This window comes from Onychomys torridus, chromosome 19 (assembly GCF_903995425.1).
Source record: "Onychomys torridus chromosome 19, mOncTor1.1, whole genome shotgun sequence".
Lineage (NCBI taxonomy): Eukaryota > Metazoa > Chordata > Mammalia > Rodentia > Cricetidae > Onychomys > Onychomys torridus.
In genome coordinates, this window is record NC_050461.1 from 7,766,957 (window position 1) to 7,789,685 (window position 22,729).

At 41.9% G+C, this 22,729-nt stretch overlaps 1 protein-coding gene across 1 annotated transcript in view; it reads right to left on the reverse strand.

Annotated features, from left to right (window-relative positions):
* The window catches only part of Pdss2 (decaprenyl diphosphate synthase subunit 2), a 231,211-nt gene that overhangs the window by 65,501 nt on the left and 142,981 nt on the right, over positions 1-22,729 (reverse strand). Inside the window, exon 4 of the mRNA XM_036168915.1 lies at positions 22,392-22,466. Within this exon, the coding sequence (XP_036024808.1) occupies positions 22,392-22,466 (75 nt within the window). The remainder of the gene's footprint in view (positions 1-22,391; positions 22,467-22,729) is intronic.

Here is a 22,729-nt window from a genome sequence, read left to right on the forward strand (position 1 = left end):
CGTTTTTTTCTGCAGGGTAGGGGAAGGTGTGTTGAGTCGCTAGGCAACCCATGCACAGCTGGATGCCTCTGGTGATAGTTAAAGGGAGATCTGGAACTAGAGGTAAGATTTGGGAGATAGTTAAGCTTAATTGGCACATCCACCGGGCCTTCTCAAACAGGTAGTCTGGACAGTTAAGTCTGTTCTTAGAGAGTACAGAGGTATCTCTGAGAAGGTACTTACCTCCATCTAGGGATGGACCTGGCCAGATGCTGCCAATGACAAGATAATTACAGGGAGGCTTGAACTGGGGTTCTGGCTGTGCATAGCTGTCAGTGCAGAAGGTTAACTAAATATTCCTTTAGTAGAGGGGAAATGGTGTCCAATAAATGATGGAAATGCTACAATAGCACACAAGAAGCTCATAGCAGGAAACAGCTGATAATCAAAAGCCAAATATCACCAAGGCTCCTTGAGTTTCAGCTTGACCTCTGGGAGGCCCTTGGCTGAATCCTACTTTGTATATTTTTGTGGCTTGCAGCAGAACTACTAATACATGGTATGCAGGGATGAACCTCAAAACAGGATGCTAACTGAGGAGAAATGATGTAGTGGTTAAGAGCACTTGTTGCTTTTGCAGACCCTGCCTCAGCACGCATATGACAGCTCACAAACGTGTGTAACTCCAGTCAGAGGGAACCTGCTGTCCTTTTCTCATCTCCATGGGACCAGGTACACACATGGTACATACATGCATACATGTAGGTGCATACATTAAAAAACAACAACAAAGAGTTACTTGAAAAAAAGTAACTCAATTTATGACTCTTGGTCAATTTTGGTTGTTTGTGTAACACACTCACTTATGCATCATGGGCCAGATCTCTGCAAAGCAATCTGGATATGAAGACTGATAAGCAGCTTGTCCTCAAGAAGCTCATGGTCCAGGGATAGAAAAGTCAGAAACATCTGCACACAGAAGACAAAGCTTCCAACACATTAGAGGTGGCTAGCAAACCATTTTCTTGGCATTTTAAAATTACATATTATAACTGTGTATTACTGTATATGTGTATATGTAATTGTGTATATGTAAAAGGCTAATTGCAGGGCCTGAAACCATAGAAGATTTAGTTCTGTTCATTACATATTTCTTACTGGGATTTAGACTCCTTATTATTCATCACTTTTATATTTTTAAATTATTCATGGAACATACAATCCCTGAAAAAGATTATTCAGATAACCAGAAACAATTAATTTATGGTCCCCTGAAATCTACTGCCATAACTTAATTAGACCATAAGTTAATAACTCTGCTCCTAAGTTAATCAGAAATGTTATTCCCTGAACATCAAGTTATTACCTATTATGAATTTGGTTATTAATGAAGCAAAATCGTCTATTCATTTCTATCAGATTGTCAGTATATACTAGGAAAATAAGCTCTAGGAAAATTAAGGTATAATTTTAAAATGCCAAGAAACTCGTAGGACAGCCACATCTAAACCAGTCTCTTTAAACATCAGATATACAAAATGGGTGTGAGGTGGATGAATGTAGTCAGAATAAGAGATTAGCATATACTTACTGCAGCACAGAATGTGCAGGTTTAAAAAACATTTTAAATTTATTCTTTGAGAATTCCACACATGCAATCTTATTTATTCATTCATATATTTATTTTGAGCAGGGTTTCATGTGGGCTAGATTGGCCCTCAACTTCATACGTTCAAGGGTGATCTTGAGCTCTGGATCTTCTCACATCTATCCCAGGTGCTGGGATATGGATGTATGCCACCATACCCTGCGACAGAAAGTTTTCTTTTTCCTCTGGAAGAGTATCAAGTGCTCTTACCCACTGAGCCATCTCTCCAGCTCTCTTAATACCTTCTAGGGTAAAAAGGTTGTAAGAGTGAATGATACATGTCATCAATATATGGAAAAAAGGCACTTAACCCCATATATTAAGCTTAGTAGCAACACCCCTTGTAGAAATGCATTAAAGAGGACTGTAATGAGTATGTCTTCAGGAATCATTAGGCAATGCTCCGAGGGGAAAGGATGGTGTGTTAATAGCCTCATCTAATAGGACAAAAATCATTTGTTTTGATTTATATCCTAGTCACACAGGAGATTGTAAAGTAGGTATCTGGAAGTTTCCCATTCACGTAAATTATTTAAAAAGCAAGTGGAAAGTTGTTATAAATGTTATCATTAAAACTCTTCAAAAGTGTTTCTAGGGGCTGGGGAGATGGCTGAGTGGGTAAAGTTCAAGTATGACCTGGGCTTTGATCCCTAGCATCCACGTAAAAGCCAGCGTGCATCTGTAGCCCCAGCTCTAAGGGTGAGAAAGAAGGGCAGAGACAGGTGGGTCCTGGGGGCTCATGGTTCAGCTAGTCTAGCTGAAGCAGCAAACTCTGGGTTAGTGAGAGACCCTGTCTCAAAAAGAGTAAATCTATCCTCTTGACTTCCTCAGGATTTGACAAAAGTGATGAAAACTAATACATGCTCCTGAGCCCATTCCAAGGATTCCTGGCAGGAAGCTTTAATTCCTTGCCACACTGGCAAGATTAGTTACATGATATGAGAACTGGTTTTCCACAGAGAGTGAGTGACTCATGAGGAAATGCAAGACCAAAGAGTGCGTCTGGAAAGGAGAGCACAGGGAATACTAGGGGGTGGGGCTCACTGATGATCTGGGGGCTGGCTACCACAGATGGAGTCTGTGATTACATTTATTGGTTCAACAGTCTGAACAATTTAGTCTCTTAAAAGAGCCTACCAAATTGCACTCCAGAAAGAGGCTTCTGAGCCACATACTGACTGGCCAACTTTGAAACTGTCTTGCTGCTGACCAAAATTACTATTTTGGTTGTTAACAAGTAAAAAAAGTGATACATCATTACAACCTGAGAAGTCATTTCACTGATTAGCTGAGTGCATTTTCTTCTTTTACACCTTGATCATGCATAAATTTAGCTTAAGTGAGGATGAGCAGGCAGCAGGGTAAAGCCAAGTGTAGCCTATGTGTCACTGATGATGGAGTGAGGCATAAATAAGGTACTCTTGACTACTGCTGCAAATGAACATCTGTGCCAGGCGGTGGCGCACGACTTTAATCCCAGCACTTGGGAGGCAGAGCCAGGCAGATCTCTGTGATTTCAAGGCCAGCCTGGGCTACCGAGTGAGTTCCAGTAAAGGCACAAAGCTATACAGAGAAACCCTGTCTTGAAAAACAAAAACAAAAACAAAACAAAACAAAACAAACAAACAAAAAAATCTGTGTTTTCTCAAATGGAAACATTGAAGCCATGGTCCTGAGCATTGCTATCTTTACAAGAAAGTAATTAAGGTTACATGAGGTCATAAGCCAGTGGCCCAAACCAGTAAGATTAGTGCCCTCGATCATTCTTAGATACCAAAAAACTCTCTTACTGTAAGACAAACTGCTAAACAGTTTGATTAACAAAAACCTGGAGCCAGATATTGGGGTAAATTCTGAAAGATCAGAGGAACAGGACAAGCCAAAGCCAACCTTACGTTACCGACCCTCAGCTTCCAAAGAGACCTACTTCCTGGTATCCCACACTTTTCTGTTCAGCTAACTCATTTCCTCTCTCCACCCAGCTACATCACTTCCTCTTCCTGCCTGGCTGTCACTTCGTGTCTGTCTGTACAGACCTCCAGACCTTCATGGTTAACTAGTGTTGGAATTTAAGGCTTGTGCCACCATTGCCTGACTTCCATGTCTAATATGGTGGCTGGCTTTTTCCTCTGATCCTCAGATAAACTTTATTGGCAAACATAGATAAAATATCACCACATACTACTGTCTTTCTTTGCTATGTGAGGATACCTCTAGACAGGGGATGTCCTCAGACAAGGAATAGAGCCCTCACTAGAGATGGAACTGCCTGGAGCTTTAAATGTGTAGCCTATGGACCACGGTAAATAAATGTCTACCATGTATGGCAGTCCCAGCTGACTTTCACAGTTACACTCTCTTTACAGTTAAGGACTTAAACTAGTAATCGTTAATATTTTTTATTTTTTTGCTGGGCAGTGGTGATGCACGCCTTTAATCCCAACACTTGGGAAGCAGAGGCAGGCAGATGTCTGTGAGTTCAAGGCCAGCCTGGTGTACAGAGCTAGTTCTAGGCCAGCCAGGCTACACACTGTGTGTGTGTGTGTGTGTGTGTGTGTGTGTGTGTGTGTGTGTGTCTCAAGTTGCTGTCAGACACTCTGTGACTAGTGACTAGTAAGCATATTTATTTATCTCTTCCTAGATCTTTCAGCATGGTCTGAAAAACCAGAATGTTAATAAATTGTCTACAGGTTTTTGAAAATATCTACATTCTGGTTTTCTATTTCATTTCACCTCAAAATTAGTGGCATAAAACAACAGTCATTTTATTATTTGCAGATATTTTTGTGGGTCAGAACTCTAAATGAGGCTCTGTGAAAATGGTATATCTCTGTTTCATAATGGATCTCAGTTGGGAAGGCCAGAGATACTTGGGGTCAGACGGAAGGCTGGTTTATTTGTTGAGACAAAATACTCAACAAGATGCTGCTCTCAAGAAAAGGAGAGTTCATTCTGGCGTATGGTTCTAGGAGACACAGTCCCTAGCAGGAGGCCAGCTGGTCACAATGCAGTCAGAGTCAGGAAACAGAGAAGGAACAGAAAGTAAAGCTTGGCTGTAGAGCCTCAAGGGTTCCCCCAGTGTCCTACTTCAGCGAGGAAGGCTCCATCTACTCAATGTCGTCCCCCCCCTCCCCCAGTGTCCCACTTCAGTGAGGAAGGCTCTATCTACTCAAGGTTCCACAATCTTCCCAAAAAATGCCAACTGGAGACCAAGCCATAAAACACATGAGCCAATGGAGGGCACTTTACTTTTAAACCACAACAGCTGGGGATAATTCCAGTGGCTGGGGGTGGACAAGCTGAATTGCCAGGGATCTGATTCCAATGAGACGACTTATTCATGCACTCACCAATCAGTCCCATCTGTCCTGGAGAGACCAGGACACTTTTCACAGACAGTGGTTGAGTCCCAAGGAGGTACTGTGAGAGGGAATGCTTCAGGCGAGCATTAAAAGACCCTCCAGTGACTAGGGGCTCACAGGACCACTTCAGTGATATTCCACTGCCTATGGTATTCTCAATCCCTCTAAAATTCCCAGAAAAAAAACATGGGTTTCCACCACCAAATAGGAGGCTATGGGAAGAGACTAAAAAAATTTCCATTCCCCTCATTTTTAACTAATATTGTCTATCATCATTATCTTTATTAATTGTTTGTCTTTTCTAAAAAAAAGATTTATTTATTTATTATTTATTTATTATTTATCATTTATTATTTATTTATTATTTATCATTTATTTATTATTTATTATTTATTTATTTATTATGTACACAGAAGAGGGTGCCAAATCTCATTACAGATGGTTGTGAGGCACCATGTGGTTGCTGGGAATTGAACTCAGGACCTCTGGAAGAGCAGTCGGCGCTCTTAACCTCTGAGCCATCTCTCCAGTGCTTGTTTGTCTTTTGAGACAAGGTTTCATGGAGAGCAGACACTAGACTCCCACTCAACTCTGTGTCACTAAGAATGGCTTTGGACTTCTGATCAGTATGCCTCTGTCATCTGAGGGCTGGGACTGCAGGACTGCTCCATTACGCTTGGTTCATGGCAAGCTCTCCACTTGCTGAGATACATCTCTAGCCCTCTTTTTTTTTTTTTTTTTTCTTTTGAGACTGGGTCACCTACATCCCAGGCTGGCCTTAAACTTTTTATGTCATGGAAGATGACCTTGAACTCCTGACCTTAGTTCAGTTCACACATCTGGTCCTGAATGTGCTCACCCTGAGATGTTCATGAGAGTCCAAGAGGGAGTGTTGAGTAAGCTGCTAGCATTTAGCTTCAGAGCTCAGGAGTAGCTTGTGGTAGAGGCAAACTGGGGACTCAGTTACATGCAGATAGGTGTAACTGAAGGCTTGGGTTATACTTCTGAGATTTTTTTTCTTGTCCTTTGAACAAAATGGTATTCTTTAATTTTTCAGCTCTCTCTGTCTCTCTCTCTCTGTCTCTGTCTCTCTCTATCTTCCTCCCTCCCTCCCTCCCTCTCTCCCTCTCTGTCTCTGTCTCTCTCTCTGTCTCTCTGTCTCTCTCTCTCTCAGGTTGTCATACTTGGTGGCAAGCATCCTCACACACTCATCTATCTCATCTCTATTGCTAATAAAGGGTTTATAATGACAGTCCAACCAGATTCCAATAGAAAGAACTGAATTAGATTTTATACTCCAATCTCTTCACTATGTTAACTATCAGGGGATGGAGTTCCTTTTCTGAGAGATAGTGTCTTTACTAAGAAAGACATCACCGCTACTCTCTGGTTTCTAAGTGATGTTGAAAACCAGTTGTTTGTAATTCTAGTTGAAAGCACCACTCTTACATAATGGTTTAACAAAGAGAGAAGAAAATCACTATTTGTGTTCTTCGCTGATTTCTTTTAAAGTGCCTGGATCAAACTCAGGACCTGGTACCTGCTAAGGAGTCACCTGAGCAATATCCCCAGCCCCTTGTTTAATGTTTGGAAAAAACAACAAGAACTCTCTATAGCACTAGTAATCAAATAATGCAAACTCCAGAACACAACGCATCTTCTTTTAGTGGTCGTCAGGAAGAAATGATGCTAAATTCAAAATCCAATTACAGCAGAGAAAGGTTGTGCTACGGTCACTCCAACTTGCTCCCCACAGTCTCCATTTCATTTCATCCTTCTCTGTGCACCAATGCCCATTTACTCATCAGTCTACAAGGATGAATCTTCACTCCCATCTCTGGAGCTCTTGACGTTTGTATCTGAAAAGTCCGCCAGACGCCACCATCAATCTAACCTCAAGTGCATTGACGCGCTTTTCTCTAACAGCGGCCCTCCTTTATAACGGCTTCATGGCCTTTCCCTCCCGGTCAGCCCTCCTTTATAACGGCTTCATGGCCTTTCCCTCCCGGTCAGCCCTCCTTTATAACGGCTTCATCGCCTTTCCCTCCCGGTCAGCCAGGCACACAATGGTGCCAATTCTCACTTCTTATTCCCACAACTGAAGTGCTTTACACCCCCCTCACCCCCTAATAAGCACTTAGTATAGTAGCAACACAAAGGCACTTATATTTCACGAGGGGGTAGGTTTGTGTTTGTTATTTTATAAAAAAGATGTTATAATGTAGGTCAAAAAGTCTTTTGGTCTAGCACTTCTGGCTAAAATACATGGAACAGGATGATCACAGTCAGTGTTCTATCGCTGTGAAGAGACACTATGACCATAGCAACTCATATAAAGCAAAGTATAGAATTGTGGGCTAGCTTACAGTTCAGAGCTTTAGTCCATTATGGTCATGGCAGGAAGCATGGCAGCATGCAGGCAGACATGGTGCTGGACAAGGAGCTGAGAGTTCTACATCCTGATCTGGAGGGCAGAGGGTTGGGGAGGGGGGGAGAGAGAAGATGAGAAGATGGGGGAGGGGAAGGAAGGGAGAGAGAGAGAGAGAGAGAGAGAGAGAGAGAGAGAGAGAGAGAGATACATACATACATACAGACAGACAGACAGACAGACATACAGACAGAAGACAGACACTGGGCATGGCTTGGGCCCTTAAAACCTCAAAGCCCACTTCCAGTGACACACTTCTTCCAACAAGTCCACACTTCTTATTACTTCTAATCCTTTCAGATAGTGCCACTCCCTGGTGACTAAGGATTCAAATATATGAGCCTGTGGGGGCCATTCTTATTCAAACCACCACATTCCACTTCTTAGCCCCCATAGGCTTGTAGCCATATCATAATGCAAAAATGCACTCAGTCCAACTTCAAAAGTCCCCACAGCATCATAGACTCAACACTGTTTAGGAGTCAAAAGTGCAAATCTCTTCTGAGAGTCATGGCAATCTCTTAACTGTAACTGTTACTTATTAAGCAGCACATTATTATTCATTAAAGTGGTGCTGTTTACCATGTGAGAAAAGCCACGGAGGTATGACAAAGGCCACTATAAGAGTTTACTAGGGGAAGGGAACAGAAGGGATGTGCAGAGGCCTATGGGAATGATCGTGCAGGAAAAAGGGCGAAGGGATGAGTGGGACCCACTTTTATAGATTCCCCGCACATGCGCATACGGGCTTAGGTGGCTTTGCCACGCATATGCACAAGTTACATGATCATGCAGCACGTGGATTATGTAGGATATAAGGCCCTGGGATGACTAAGCATCTTGCCAGAGCATGCTCATTCATGGGGGAGTGGCTAGGAATTCTATCAGTAATCCCCAATATAAACAAAACAAAAAAGCAGATCACATACTTCCACATACAGTGGCACAGGAAATAAACACCATTCCAAAAGGAGAGAATGGGAGCATATCGAGGAGATACTGGAATAAAGCAAGATTTAAACCCAGCAGAGCAAACTCCAAACTCTGCACCTCCATGTCTAATGTCATAATTTCACAACCATATCACATACAGTCAAGAAGCAACAGGAAACACTGAACATGGGAAGCAGAAACAGAAACGACACTAGCACTCGGGAGAACAGGAAAGAATGCCAGGAGTTGGGGCAGCCTGGGCCACACACAGTGAGACCATGTCCAACAACCAGGGGAAATGGGAGCGGGAAGAACGACACAAAGGAGCAAATCAGAATGCTTACTACCAAAAAGATACCAATGAAAACTAAAAAGGATCAAATCATTTAGATAATTCAGGAGTCAATGATGCTAAAGGTTAGTGTGCCTGATAACAGAGCTTTCAAAAACATGGAGGAGAATCAGACAGAACTAGAAGGAGAAATAGAAAAAATCCACAATTAAACTTGCTAATTAATTAACTATGCTAGGCTTTGTTCTTTTCCAGACAGTCTCATGTCCCCAGGCTGGCCCTGGATTCCTGATCCTCCTGTCTCTAACTCCTGTGTGCTGGGATTACAGGCATGCACCCCTATGGCCAGTTAAAAACCATTATAGAGACTCGAATACACCTTTCTCTCAGTAACTGACAGAGCAAGCAGAATGAAAACAACAAGTCGTGAATACTTAAATGACATCACCAACCAAATGGCTTAGTGGCTATTTAGCTCCAGGAACAACAGAATGTGTGTTCCCTTTAACTAAACATGGAACACTTATCCAGATACATTATATCTGGGCCATAAACAAGCCTACAATAAATTTAAAGTAACTCAAATTGGGCTGGAGAGATGGCTCAGTGGTTAAGAGCACTTGTTCTTTGAGAGGGCCTGAGTTCAATTCCCAGCATCCACATGGCAGCTCACAACTGTCTGTAACTCCACTTCCAGTGGATCTGATGCCCTCCTCTGGCCTCTGTGGGCACTAGGCATGCACATATTGAATACACATATGTAGCTAGAGTTTTCTCTCCGGGTCCCACCAAGCCCCAGCAGTCCCTCAGCCCACTTATAAAATAAACACACAGACGCTTATATTATTTAAACTGTTTGGCCTAATGGCTCAGGCTTCTTGCTATTCTAGTTCTTACATCTTAAATTAACCCATTTCTATTAATCTATACTTTGCCACGTGGCTCCTGGCTTACCGGTACTTTACATCTTCCTTGTCATGGCGGCAGCTGGCAGTGTCTCTCTGCCTCAGCCTTCCACTTCCCAGAATTCTCTTCTCTGCTTGTCCCACCTATACTTCCTGCCTGGCTACTGGCCAATCAGTGTTTTATTTATTAACCAATCAGAACAACACATATGACATACAGAACATTCCACACCACACATATATGCAGGCAAAACACTCAAACACATAAAATAAAATAAGATAAAATAAGTTAAAAATAACTCAAATCTTATAAAAGGTTTTTTTTTTTTTTTTCCTTCCAGAGCTGAGACCGAACCCAGGGCCTTGTGCTTACTAGGCAATCGCTCTACCACTGAGCTAAATCCCCAATCCCACAAAAAAGTTTTCTAATAACAATAGCATTATAAATCAATAACAAAAAGACACCTGGAAAATATTCCAAATATTCAAAAACAAAGTTACAAATTTCTTAACCACAAGTCAAAGAAAAAAATTAAAATGAAAACCGGTAAGTGTTTGATGTGTGTGAAATGAAAGGCAACATAACAGAGATTTCTGGGATACCATTAAAGTTGCATATAAGAGAGTCATCCAAATAGAACATCCCAGCTGAAATACTGAAAAAAAAGTAAACTTCTAACTTAAACACCAAGGAAGAAAGAGAGAAAGCATAAACTCCTAGTATTAGGGATGAAGGAGACTGATGTCACAGAGTTACAAATTCTGTGCCAGTGAATCTGCTACCTTGTGTGAAATAACATCTTCCTATGGGACATAAACTGACTGCCAAAGCTCATGTGAAGGACATAGTTTGAACAGTTCAGTAACTATTAGGGCAATTAAACCCATAGTGATAAACAAACACACACCTAGTCCCACACAGACCCACGCAGCTTCACTGTGAGGATGCTGGATGTTTCACTATTGCCTTGATACCCACACCAGACAGATACAGTCAACCCCAAATAATACCAATATTTTTCACTGAACACAGCTATACATATTAACAAAATCTTAGCATTGCAAAACCAATAATTTATAATTTATAAAAAAGATGGCATGCTCAAGTAGGGCTGTATGGCCTCATATTTGAAAAATCAATTAATTTGCCATATTCATAGATTATAAAATAATCTAAAAAAGGGTATGCATGAGGCCATAAATTCAATCTTTACTATAGCAAAATAAATAAATAAATAAATAAATAAATAAACTCCCAAGCAAACCAAAAACCTAAAAGAAGAAAAACATTTAAAAAATTGCCATTTCTTCGAGGCCAGCCTAAACTACCAAGTGAGTTCCAGGAAAGGCGCAAAGCTACACAGAGAAACCCTGTCTCGGGGGGGGGGGGGGGGGAAAAAAAAATTGCCATTTCAATATTCAATAGTTATTGAGAAAAAAAAATTCTATAGAAATCACATACCCAGCATCGATTTTTTTTATTTTTTACTTTTTATTTTTTGAAGGTACAATCTTGCTTGGTAGCCCAAGTTGGTCTCAAAGTTTTGATTCTCTTTTGTGTGCCACTATGGCTGTCTTAAAATCCAGTACTAATTCCTGACAAAATTCCTAGGAAGCAGGGAACTTCTTAGGTAAGCGAGAGACTCTAAGAAAAGGAAGGAGGATCTGGGGAGACAGTTCAGTCATGCACGTGTGTGGACTGCTGGACTGCGATCCCGAACCTACCTAAAGCACTTGGTCTTAATTTCCGTGCTGCTATGGCAACAAACGAGCATCCTCTACAAGCTTGCAGGCGAGCTAGGCTCACATTTGCAGCCTCGAACAGCAGGATACCCTGCTCCAAAGGAAGAGGAAGGTGAGGACTAACACCTGAGGTTGTCCTCTGACCTCCATAGAGGTGCAAGGAATGTGTGTGCCTGCATACACAAACAAGCACATAGCGTGAGCGCGCGCGTGCGCGCACACACACACACACACACACACACACACACACACACATCCCAAAACAAAAGAAAAATAAAGCCCTAGAACCAAAAATCCTACAGGTAACATCGGGCTGTCCATCCCAAACACTTCCACATTATACACTTATATAGGATGTGGTTATTGGGTTGAGGATTTCCTTTTACCCCACACAAGCTAATAAGCTAGCTTTTATTATTTTAGTACATGTGCTGCCAAATCGAGCACAACTTTTATTATTTTATGAATGGTAGTAAAAGTGCAATGCTCTTGAGTTAGAGAGGAAGGACTATATGTACTAAGCCATGCAGGACATGTGCACCACGTGTTTGCATTAGTTACTTTTGATCCAACTCCTGCAGAGGCAATATAACAGTTTTGATGGATGCTACGATTTTGGAGGCATTGGCCAAAGCTGAAGACCAGAGTTGGGCAGATCTATTGCTTTTGTTGCAAGCAGTAAGCAAGATTGTTAGCTCATCTTTCAAAGTAACAGACTACATGAAATTTCTGAAAAAATGGCCTAGGGAGGGTCTGCAAGGTAGTTCAGCACGCAAGGATACTTGCTGCCAAGCCTGATGCCTCAAGTTCAATCCCCAGGACTGACATGGTTCAAGGAGAGAACTGACTGCTGAAAGTTGTCCTCTGACCTTACACATGACCTCCACAGTGGCATGTACACACTTACATACATATACAAAATAAAGAAATAAAATGTTTAAAAACCTTGCAGTCTTGGATGACCTTGAAATATGTGTAGTAATGACAATGATCTAGGGAACATTTTCTCTACCAATATTACCTAGTGCAATAAGACAAGAAAAAGAAACAAGAAAGCATTTACTTTGAAAGAAGGGTTTCTTTATTCACAAGTGTTATGACTGTCTACATAGGGGTTCCACAGAATCTACAAAGTCAAAGGCTATTATGACTAACAAACTAGTAAGATTGTAGGATGCAAGATAGAACAACAACAACAAACCAACAACCAACAAAACTGCCCAACCCCCAAAAATCTCCCCAATATTAAACAGCCCAATTAAAATAGGCAAAGTATTTACAGAGGCAGTTCACCTAAGGGCATCATATATGTTTATTAATAGTAAATAAACATGAAAAGATGCAAGACGCTCAACACTGTTGTGGCTAAAACCACAATGAGCTAAAACTGCAAGATAGACCAAAATTATATTTTAGAATGTCTAAAGTATTAAAAAGTGGTCACATTAAGTTTTAGCAAGGTGTGGAAAAACCGGAATTCTCATACATGGCTGACAGAAATGTAAAATGACTCAGCAGTTGAAAGCATGTCTTCAGGTTTCTATTGCTATGATAAAACACCATGACCAAAGTCAACTTGTGGAGGAAAGGAACTATTTCATTTACACTTCCAGGCAACAGTCCATCACTGAGGGAAGTCAGGGCATGAACTCAGGGCAGGAACTTGGAGGCAGAAGCTGATGCAGAAGCCATGAAGAGGTGCTGCTTACTGGCCTGCTCATGGCTTGCCCCCTCTGCTTTCTTACAGCACCCAGGACCACAAGCCTGGGGGCGGCACCACCTATAGTGAGCTGGTACCTTCTACATTGGTCATCAATCAAGAAAATGCACCACAGGCCTATCTGGTGGGCATGCTTTCTTAATTGAGGTTTCTCTTTCAAAATGACTTTAGTTTGTGTCAAGTTCATGGAAACTAGCCAGCACAAAGTACTATATACCCATTGTATGACACACCAAGTCCTCTATTAGGTTTCTATCCAAAATAAAATAAATAGCAACATGATTATTCCTAGGTAAACCCAAGAGAAATAGTATATATTTACATGGGCTGTTCACACATGAATGCTGCCAGTAGCTTCATTTAGAATACTTTAACACTGGAAACATCTCAAATGTTCACTAGTAGGTGGATCATAGACTGTGGTAGATCCCTACAATTGAATATTATTTAGCAGTAATGAACTATGCATATATGCAGCATGGATGCATTCAAAGACCCGAGTCCAAGTATTGATATTTCTAGATCCATTTATATAACACTCGACAAACATGCACACTAACTTACAGAGATCATAGACACCTGGTTCACAGCAGAAAGCACAGGAAGGAGGAATGCAAAAGAGGAAGCTATGGGGGGGGGTGACGAATATCAACTTAATTGTGACAACAGCTTCTTTGGTCCATGCATAACATATATCTATCTAGACATCAGCAGTGTACTTTAAGTATTTCTAGTTTATTGTAGATTAGTAATCCCTCCCAAAATATGAGAAAAATCTTCCATTACAATCATTCTAGATCTTTCGAAATAATTAATTTAGCAACAGGTGGGTGGGGCTACTGCTGCTATGCCAGGTACTGTTTTGGTATTGGAAACACAGTGGCACTCACATTCTTGTGGAGAGACCTAATGACGACAAAAACACCAGATGGTAACACTCTTGATCAAGATAAAAATAATTAAGTAAGACAGATAATAAAGTATTTCCAACCGGGTATGTAGAGTGGATTCTGAACAGGCGATACCGTGGTATGAATGCCAAGAAGGGCAGAATGTCAACCATACAGTAGCCCCTTGTTTATCCATCTGCAGTTTCTAAAATGGTGTCAGCTTAACATTCTGGCATTGCAGATCTTCCACCATCGCCATAAATCATCCCTGTAGTAGGGTCCCTCCCCCGCCCCCCATTTTTTTTTTTTTTTTAAAGATAGGGTCTCAGTTTGCAGCCCTGGCTGACCCAGAACTCACTATGTAGATCAGGCTGGCCTCAAATCCAAGCGATCTACCTGTGTTGTAGAATATTATTTCAAGGTGTGTTATTTTTGTTTATGCTCTGGAATGTTTGTTTAATGATGCAAAGATGTGTTTAATTAAATAAAATTCACCTGTGGTCAGAAGGCTGAGTCAGCAACTAGCTGACAGGAAGTGGAAGGGAGGAGCCAGGTGAGAAAGAGTTTATAAAGGAGGGGCGAGGAGAAGGAAAAGGGCTTTTTGGAGGACTCCAAGGAGAGGAGGTGAGTGACTTGCTATTCAGCCTCTGAAGAGCAGAATTCCACCTTAACCTTTGAATCTTGAGTTCTTTAGAGGGAGAGAGGTTTAGTTAAGTTCATAGCACTGGAAGTGTTGGGGCCTGAGGAAACAAAATTCCCTCGGGCTATGGCGCTTGCGGCCTAAGCACTGCTGGTAGTAGTGGAGTTACAGTTACTGATTCAGACCGCTGTGGTTTAAAAGGCAGCAGCAATTTTAATAAAGGACAATGTACCTGCCTCTGCCTCTGGAGAGCTGGGATTCCAGGTGTGCACCACCATGCTGGCTGCAGTGTTGTTTTTCCCTGCTTCTTTATTGCTACATGAAAGAAACCCCAATCTGAACTGTTTTATCATGTCACTCCTCTACCTAGAATGTCCTCCATTCAATATATCTCCTCCATCCTTCAATGTCCGTCTCATACAGCCGACCCTTTTTTGAAAAGATGTTCTGATTTCCCCACCTAGATGTGACATCTTGTTTACATCTCTCTCCTATCATTTCTTCCATGAGGATAATTATCTTGCTGTCACATTTTAGACAATGGCATAGAGCTCTGCAGGCAGGAACAGCACCTATGATCTCTAGAAGGCTCAATTACCTTATTTTTATATTTGACCCAAAAGCTGTCTAAGCATCAAAGGAAGAGAAGTATAAACATTAGACAAATAAAAGAATAAGACTTATCTTGCCCCAGAAATCCTATGACTAATATGTATGTAAAGTATAAACTCTGCTTAAAAAAGCCAGACTGGATCGCTACAATTTCAGTGGCTGTTAATTATCCAGAAAACTAGAGTAAAGCCTCTTATTTTTGGGATCCAGGGCCAAGTCCCCAGCATAGTCTGTATGAAGACAGGGAAGCAGTGGCTGTATCAGTATCAGCGAGTCAGAGGCACGGCTTCACAAAGGACTATGGGTAAATTCCTAAGGCAGAAGCAGTAGTCAGTGAAGAAGAAACAGGTACAATTTCAGAAAATGAGCATGTTAGCAGTCCTAACCCACTACTCCAATTTTTAAATTTTTTAAGAAGATTTATTTATTTATTATGTATACTGCATATGTATGTATGACTAAAGGCCAGAAGAGGGCACCAGGTCTCATTACAGATGGTTCTGAGCCACCATGTGGTTGCTGGGAATTGAACTCAGGACCTCTGGAAGAGTAGTCAGTGCTCTTAACCTCTGAGCCATCTCTTCAGCCCCCCTAAATGGAACTTCTCTCTCTCTCTCTCTCTCTCTCTCTCTCTCTCTCTCTCTCTCTCTCTCCCTCCCTCCCTCCCTCCCTCCCTCCCTCCTTCCTTCCTTCCTTCCTTCCTTCCTTCCTTCCTTCCTTCCTTCCGAGACAGGGTTTCTCTGTGTAGCTTTGTGCCTTTCCTGGAACTCACTCTGTAGACCAGGCTGGCCTCGAATTCACAGAGATCTGCCTGCCTCTGCCTCCCAAGTGCTGGGATTAAAGGCGTGCACCACCACTGCCCGGCTAAATTTTGTTTTTAAGTGTAGTTATTTTTATGTTTATGGTGTTTTGTCTGCGTGTATTCCTGTTCTAGTTTTATTTTGTATGCAGTGCTAGTGAAGGCCAGAAGAGGGCACTGGATCTCCTGGGACAGGCGCCACAGATGGCTATGAGCCTCAGAATGGATACTAGGAATTGAACCTGAGTCCTGCTGGAAGGGCAGTGAGTGTTCCCAACCACTCTCTCTGTCTAGTTCCTGTCCCCCAGGTCTGATGATGTTAGGAAGTCACCTCGAAGACTATAGGGTCGAATCACAGTTACAGTAAAAAATAATTAGAATGGCCAGGTGGTGGCACACGCCTTTCATCACAACACAGGGGAGGCAGGGACAAGTGAATCTGTGAGTTCAAAGTCAGCCTGGTTTACAAAGCAAGTTCCAGGAGTGCCAGGCTAAACAGTGAGACCCTGCCTCAAAAAAAATTTACACACACACACACACACACACACACACACACACACAGGAAAGGACACAAAGGAAATCAGTAAAGGGAAGGAGTCTCAGTAGCTGAAGTCTAGAAGAAACCTAGACACCTTTCAAAGGCACACCCCAGTAGAGTCATGGGCATGCTTAGAACTCCAACAGTAAGTGTGAGTTATGCATGAAATGTGGTCAGAGTCACTGGAGACTCAGTGCTCAGGGTTTGACTGGGGCTGGTCTTACAGGCACTCTCTGCCTAGAATGTAAGACAATTCCAGACTCTCAGAACAGCAGGGGTTCAGCATAGACCACATCACATTCAGAAGCAGTCTAGGTACTGTGAACTGTTTTTATCTATCAAAGGGAAGAGAGCTCCTAAATCCAAAATCGCACTGGCAGCCCAAGGCCAGTCTCCTAAGTAGGCTTTTCTAAGGACAGCAAGGCACATCATTTCATTAATTAATTTAGATTTTTTGAGAATTTCAAACATGAGTCCTGTATGTACATCATTTCCACTCCTCCTACTGTGTATCCTATTCCCCCTCAAATTCATGAGACCTCTTCTTTAATTACTATTGTTATATTTATAGTATTACATATAAAAAGCACTTGTGAGCCGGGCGTTGGTGGTGCACTCCTTTAATCCCAGCACTTGGGAGGCATAGCCAGGCAAATCTCTGTGAGTTCGAGGCCAGCCTGGGCTACAGAGCAAGGTCCAGGACAGGCACCAAAACTACACAGAGAAAACCTGTCTCGAAAAACAAAAACAAAGCACATGTGTAGATGTAAAATATTCTTCAGAGTTTGTGTGTGGGAGGGGAGCTGTTGGAAACATAACTAGGGTCTTGGCACAGTCTAGACAAGTTTTACCACTAAGCTTCATCTTTAGCTCTAGATTTTTTAAATGCAAACTGTGAAATATAGCAGAGTTATAAGCATGAAGATGTTAGTCTACTACAAACACAAAATTTGTATAATGGTTCAGTAATTTACAGTATAGTACTATAAATAAACTATCAAACAGCTACTCAAATTATACTTTGAAAACATTTTTAAAAATATTTTTTAATAATTTATTTTATTTCATGTGCATTGGTGTTTTGTCTGCATGTATGTCCATGTGTGGGTGTCAGGTCCCTTGGAACTGGAGTTATAGACATTTGTGAGCTGCCACGTGGGTACTGGGAATTGAACCTCAGTCCTTTGGAAGAGCAGTCAGTGATCTTAACCACTGAGCCATCTCTCCAGTCCCTAATATATATATATATATAATTTTATTTCTATATAGATGCTTTGTATGTCTGAGTGTGTGCCTCATGCCTTTGGAGGCCAGGAGAGGGCATCAGATATCCTGGGACTAGAGTAACAAAGTTGTGAGCTGTCACGTGGGTCTCTTCCGGACCGTTTGCAGTGTGTCAGTTACGGTTTAAAGTGTGAGACGGTCTCACTAGGTAGCTCTGGCTGGCCTGGAACTCACTATGGGGACCAGGTTTGTTCTGAACTTGCAGCGGTCCTCCTTTGCCTCACAAGTGTTGAGATTACAGGTCTGTGTCATCACATGTGGCAGCATTTTCAATTCTGTATTGATCATGTAGTTCTTTTACTAATGAGAAACAACTGGTAACTTTGTTGAAATGTTTAGCATTCTGGTTTGTGACTCCAAAGTCAATGTTAAAGTATAGCTGTATCAAGTACAATGAGAACATAACTATTCTGTATGAGCAGAGCTTACACTTGCTTGCCTACTGTGCATGAGACTGGTTTGCATCCCAATACTGACCCTCCCAAGGACCAGGAAAGTATTCTGACAATATGTTATCTGCAATCTTTAAACAAAGGTTCTTGCTGTGGGATGTCTTTCTGTACACTGTGATTGGTCTATGGCAGGGCAGGATAAGGTTAAGAAGAAGGGTGGAGTCGGAGACGCTAGCCCACCACCCAAGGAACAAGATGCCAGCAGACCGGTAATGCCATGGCAACATGGCAACATATAGATTAATAGAAATGGGTTGCGTTAAGTTGTAAGAGCTAGGTAACAAGAAGCCTGACCCATAGGCTATACAGTTTATAAGTAATATAAGCCTCTGTGTGTTTACTTGGGACCAAGTGGCTGAGGGAGGTGGGTGGGAGAGATTCGTCCTACCAAGGGGCTGGGCAGGACTGGAGAAACTTAAGCTACAGGTTCTAGTCTTGGCATCAATCTTAAAACCACACAATACTATCACTAAGAAGATAAAGAGCATTTGAGTTGCCCTTTGCAGTAGTTTATTCACTGTCTTAGGCACAGAAGCGGAATGGTTCTCTTTTGCACCACTGATACATATGATAATGCTTAGGAGTTTCACTGACTACGTTCGAATTACTGCAAACAGCAGCTTGCTTTTTAATCTATGTATAGTTGGGAATTGAAGAATAAATGTTATTCCTTGCTGTAAAAATGAACTGGTGTGAGAACTAGAAACTGTGTATAATAAAGCAGCGTGGGCTGGCAATGCAAATACATGGTAAATGGCCATTTAAAATGCCGTTCTCTACTTAGCTGGGTTATTTTCTTTGCTTCTCTTCCTCATTTTTTTTTTTTAAAGATTCATTATTTGTGTGTATGTATGTGTGCTTGCCTGAGTTTATGTTATGTGTACCACATACAGGCAGGTGCCCCAGGAGGCCAGAGGGTCTCAGATTCCTTGAAATAAGTTAAAGGCATTGTGAGATGCCTAAGGTGGATGCTAGGAATTGAACTCAGGTCCTCTGAAAGAACTGCAAGAGCGCTTAACCCCTGGGCCATCTTTCCAGCTCCATCTTTTTTGTTTATTTTTTGAGACAGGGTTTTACTATATAACCCTGGTTGGCCTGGAACTCTATAGACCAGGCTGGCCTCTGCCTCCCAAACACTGGGGTTAAAGGTGTGTACACTACACTTTGCTTTAAATTGATTTCTTTAATTAGCTATCATAGAAAAAAAAATAAAGTAAAAAGTTTTTTTCTTATACAAAGTTTTAAAAGTCCAAGGGTTAAATTTTTATTGTAAGGAAGAAATGGTTCACAAGCTAGTAAATGCAAAAGTAAAAATATTTTTACAGTGAACCTGAGCAAAGGAGAAGGTGATTTATAAAGCACCCAGTTCCAATTACCTCTCACTTTAATGCACCCAGAGTCCCAGAGACACTGCTCCTCAGAAAGCTAACTCACTACTACCAGATCTCCATCACTGCATTACCTTGGCACCTAGAAAACAGACTGCTATTGTATTCTTTTATCCCTAGAGAGATGAGAGGGCCTGCAGCTCACTTGAGGCTCAAAGCAATTCTGCGATGAACCGGCTCAAGGCTGGGGAGGTTGAGCAACAGAGACCATGTGACCTCCGCCTGTGGTAACGTCTCAGTCATGTCAGAACACGGCAGCCCGGTCTGTGTGTTTGTGTGGGGGGGAGGGGCTCTCCCTTTTCCTTGGAAGGGATTCCTTTCCTGGAATGGCAAGCACACTCAGGAAGGTTGGGGCAGGCTCTGGGCTCTGGTTAGGAAGAAAAATGGGGTTAATTTCAACTGGACCTGGGGTGCGAATGGAGGGTGTACGAATCACTCCCACTGCTGTGGTCAGCTGTGTACTTTTGTTTCCATTACTGAAAAATCACTCACCCTGCAATGGTTTAGCTATGTTCTGAATCTTAACTGCTTTGAAAAGATTCAAGTGCTTTAAAGGACCTTGACGGGAGGGGGAGGGCAGAGGAACAAGGCATTGCTGTGTATTCTTTTGAAACAATGCACTAGCTAATGAGAAGACATCAGGAACCCTTCAAAGTCTTTGTTGTTTCTTCTGTTCTCTTTCCAAACACATGACAGATTTTAGAAACTGCATGGGACTTAGAATTAAAAAAACCAACTCCCCTGAGTTCAAATCTAACCCCTAACCTTCAGACAAATTAATGAGTTTTAGACACTAAGCTTTGATGCTATTTATCAGCTATAAGTAATAACATTTTCATTCACAAAGTGTTCATCTGATGATGTGAAGAATGCACTGTAAAACTCCTGTTGTCATTTATTATTGCTGCTGTTGGCTGTAGGACACAGTACTTACCAAATGTTCACACAATCACTAGTGAAGTGGGCAACCACAGTGCACACGCAGTAGGAGTGGGTAAAGTCACCAGACCAACAGCAATGCCCACCTTAAGATCTCAAGTGTGTGTGGCACACCTATGATGGCAAGGCGGGCAGGGGAAGGCTAAGGAAGGCAGAGGCAGGAAGATGACACAGTGTGTACACTTGCTTTTGTTTCTCTGAGGCAGTCTCACTTATATCTCAGGCCTAGATGTCATTATGTAGTTCAGGTTAGTCTTGAACTCATGGCAGACTGTTTCGAGTCCAGCCAAACTTATCAAGACATTTTATCTCAACAAATAAACACCCTAAAAACCAAAATGGACAGATATTAGTAACTAATGAATACCTTATATGGGATTAAGTTGGATGCCTCTGAAACATGCCAGGAGAGGACAACGTCTAACCGCATCAACAGGTCACTACAGTAATGATTTGGTGAGACCTTAGGTACGGCCTACGGAAGCTGTCGAATCTGGGTTTGTTAAGGCAGAGTGGGGGTAGAGTACGAGGCTAAGAGCAGAGCGCTGGATCTTCCAATCCTTGGAAGTACGTTGTGTAACCTTGGAAAATCATTCAACCTTTTCTAAATCTCCATCTTCACAGCTCCCTCTCTCTCCCCGTCTCACTTTTGTGAAGGTCAAATGAAGAAGCAGGATTTAAAATGGCACTTGCCTAGCTGCCCTCATCTCCATCCTTTCGTTGAGTAGACCAGATCATTTGCTATCGCCCTTCAGCCACAGAGAGAGAAGCCACTCCTGTCTTTGTAAAACCTTACAAACAGGGTCGCTGTGCTCTACATCTTGTGAGGTCCCCACACACCCACATGCTGCTTAGGTGAGGTCAGATATGCCTCTTGGGGATAGCGCTTCCCTGAATCAAATGCTAGCAGATGCCCACAGTACAAAATTCTTCACATTTCAATAACCACTGTTGTAACTTTCCAGAGTTTGAGTTCCTTCAGATTAAAAAAAAAAAGGCTTTTAAATCTAAGTTGCTCATGCCCTGTTTCACTTCTAGTAAAATTGGACTTTATTGTTTTTCAAGTGGACATGTTAATGCTTAGGATATGCACACATATATATGTGTTTAGTGAGTGAAATCTGCTAATACAGGAGTTAAGGAAGTTAGAATAATGAACCATTGAGAGGAATGAATCCCTTCTAACAGTAGGTATCATGGTAAATGACGCTGCCAGGCAATGAAGCATGCACTTCATATCTAATTTCCCACTGAAATGAAATAACTGCATTTTAAGGAAATAAAACCTAACCTTTCTTGAGATGACCTGTTAAATGAGTCAAAAAGCCCTAATTCTGAGCCTATAAAATTAATCAAAACAATCCAAGTGTGCACCAGTCTAGTTTCTATCACAGAGACTCTAATAACGGCAAATTCTGGACCTTGGATAAAAAGCCACTTTGCTCTCGTCCCGCCCTTCCTGCCAGCCAAACTGGAGTGCACAGACACAGGGCCCTCTCTCTCTGGGGCTGGCTGGGCCCCGCCCCTCCGCATAAATGCTCCTTCCTGCCAGTGGCCCTTCTGACTGTGCTACCTGCAGCCAGCAGTGCCCTGGTGTCTGCCTGGCTGCTGCAGACTGAACAGACTGAGCTTCCAGCCAGAGGAGAAGAGGTTGCATTAATTGGCTAAAGCTGCCATGTACTGAGCGTATGGCCGTGAATTTGTAGCCAAAACACTAACCCAAAAAAGAAAAATCACATAGAGTTTAAACATGAAACAAGAATGAAATGTTGGTTGTCCAACCCTGGCTTTGCAGCAGCACTTTTAACCTTAACACTTTACAAGTCTGCAATTCTGTACCTTGGCCGAAGCAGAATTTTCCTGGTATGCTCCATGCACCAAGTCCTTAAGAGCACTTGTTAAAAGTTCCACAACCTAAAAGACAAGAAGGAAAAGAAAAATTGAAAGAACAATTCAAACATGTAGCTCTTTTTTTTTTTTTTTAACTTCAGGAGGCTTGGTCACAATGCAGGATTTGTGTCTGACAAAAAAAAAAAAAAAGTGGAGTTCTGTGCAAAGATTCTGGCAAATGGATTGCCCACCTGGACATTAAAGCTGTGATCCAACTTTTTTCTAACCATAATTCAAGCAAAAAGAAAATCTTATAAGCATAGCATTTCACCAATATACATGAAAAT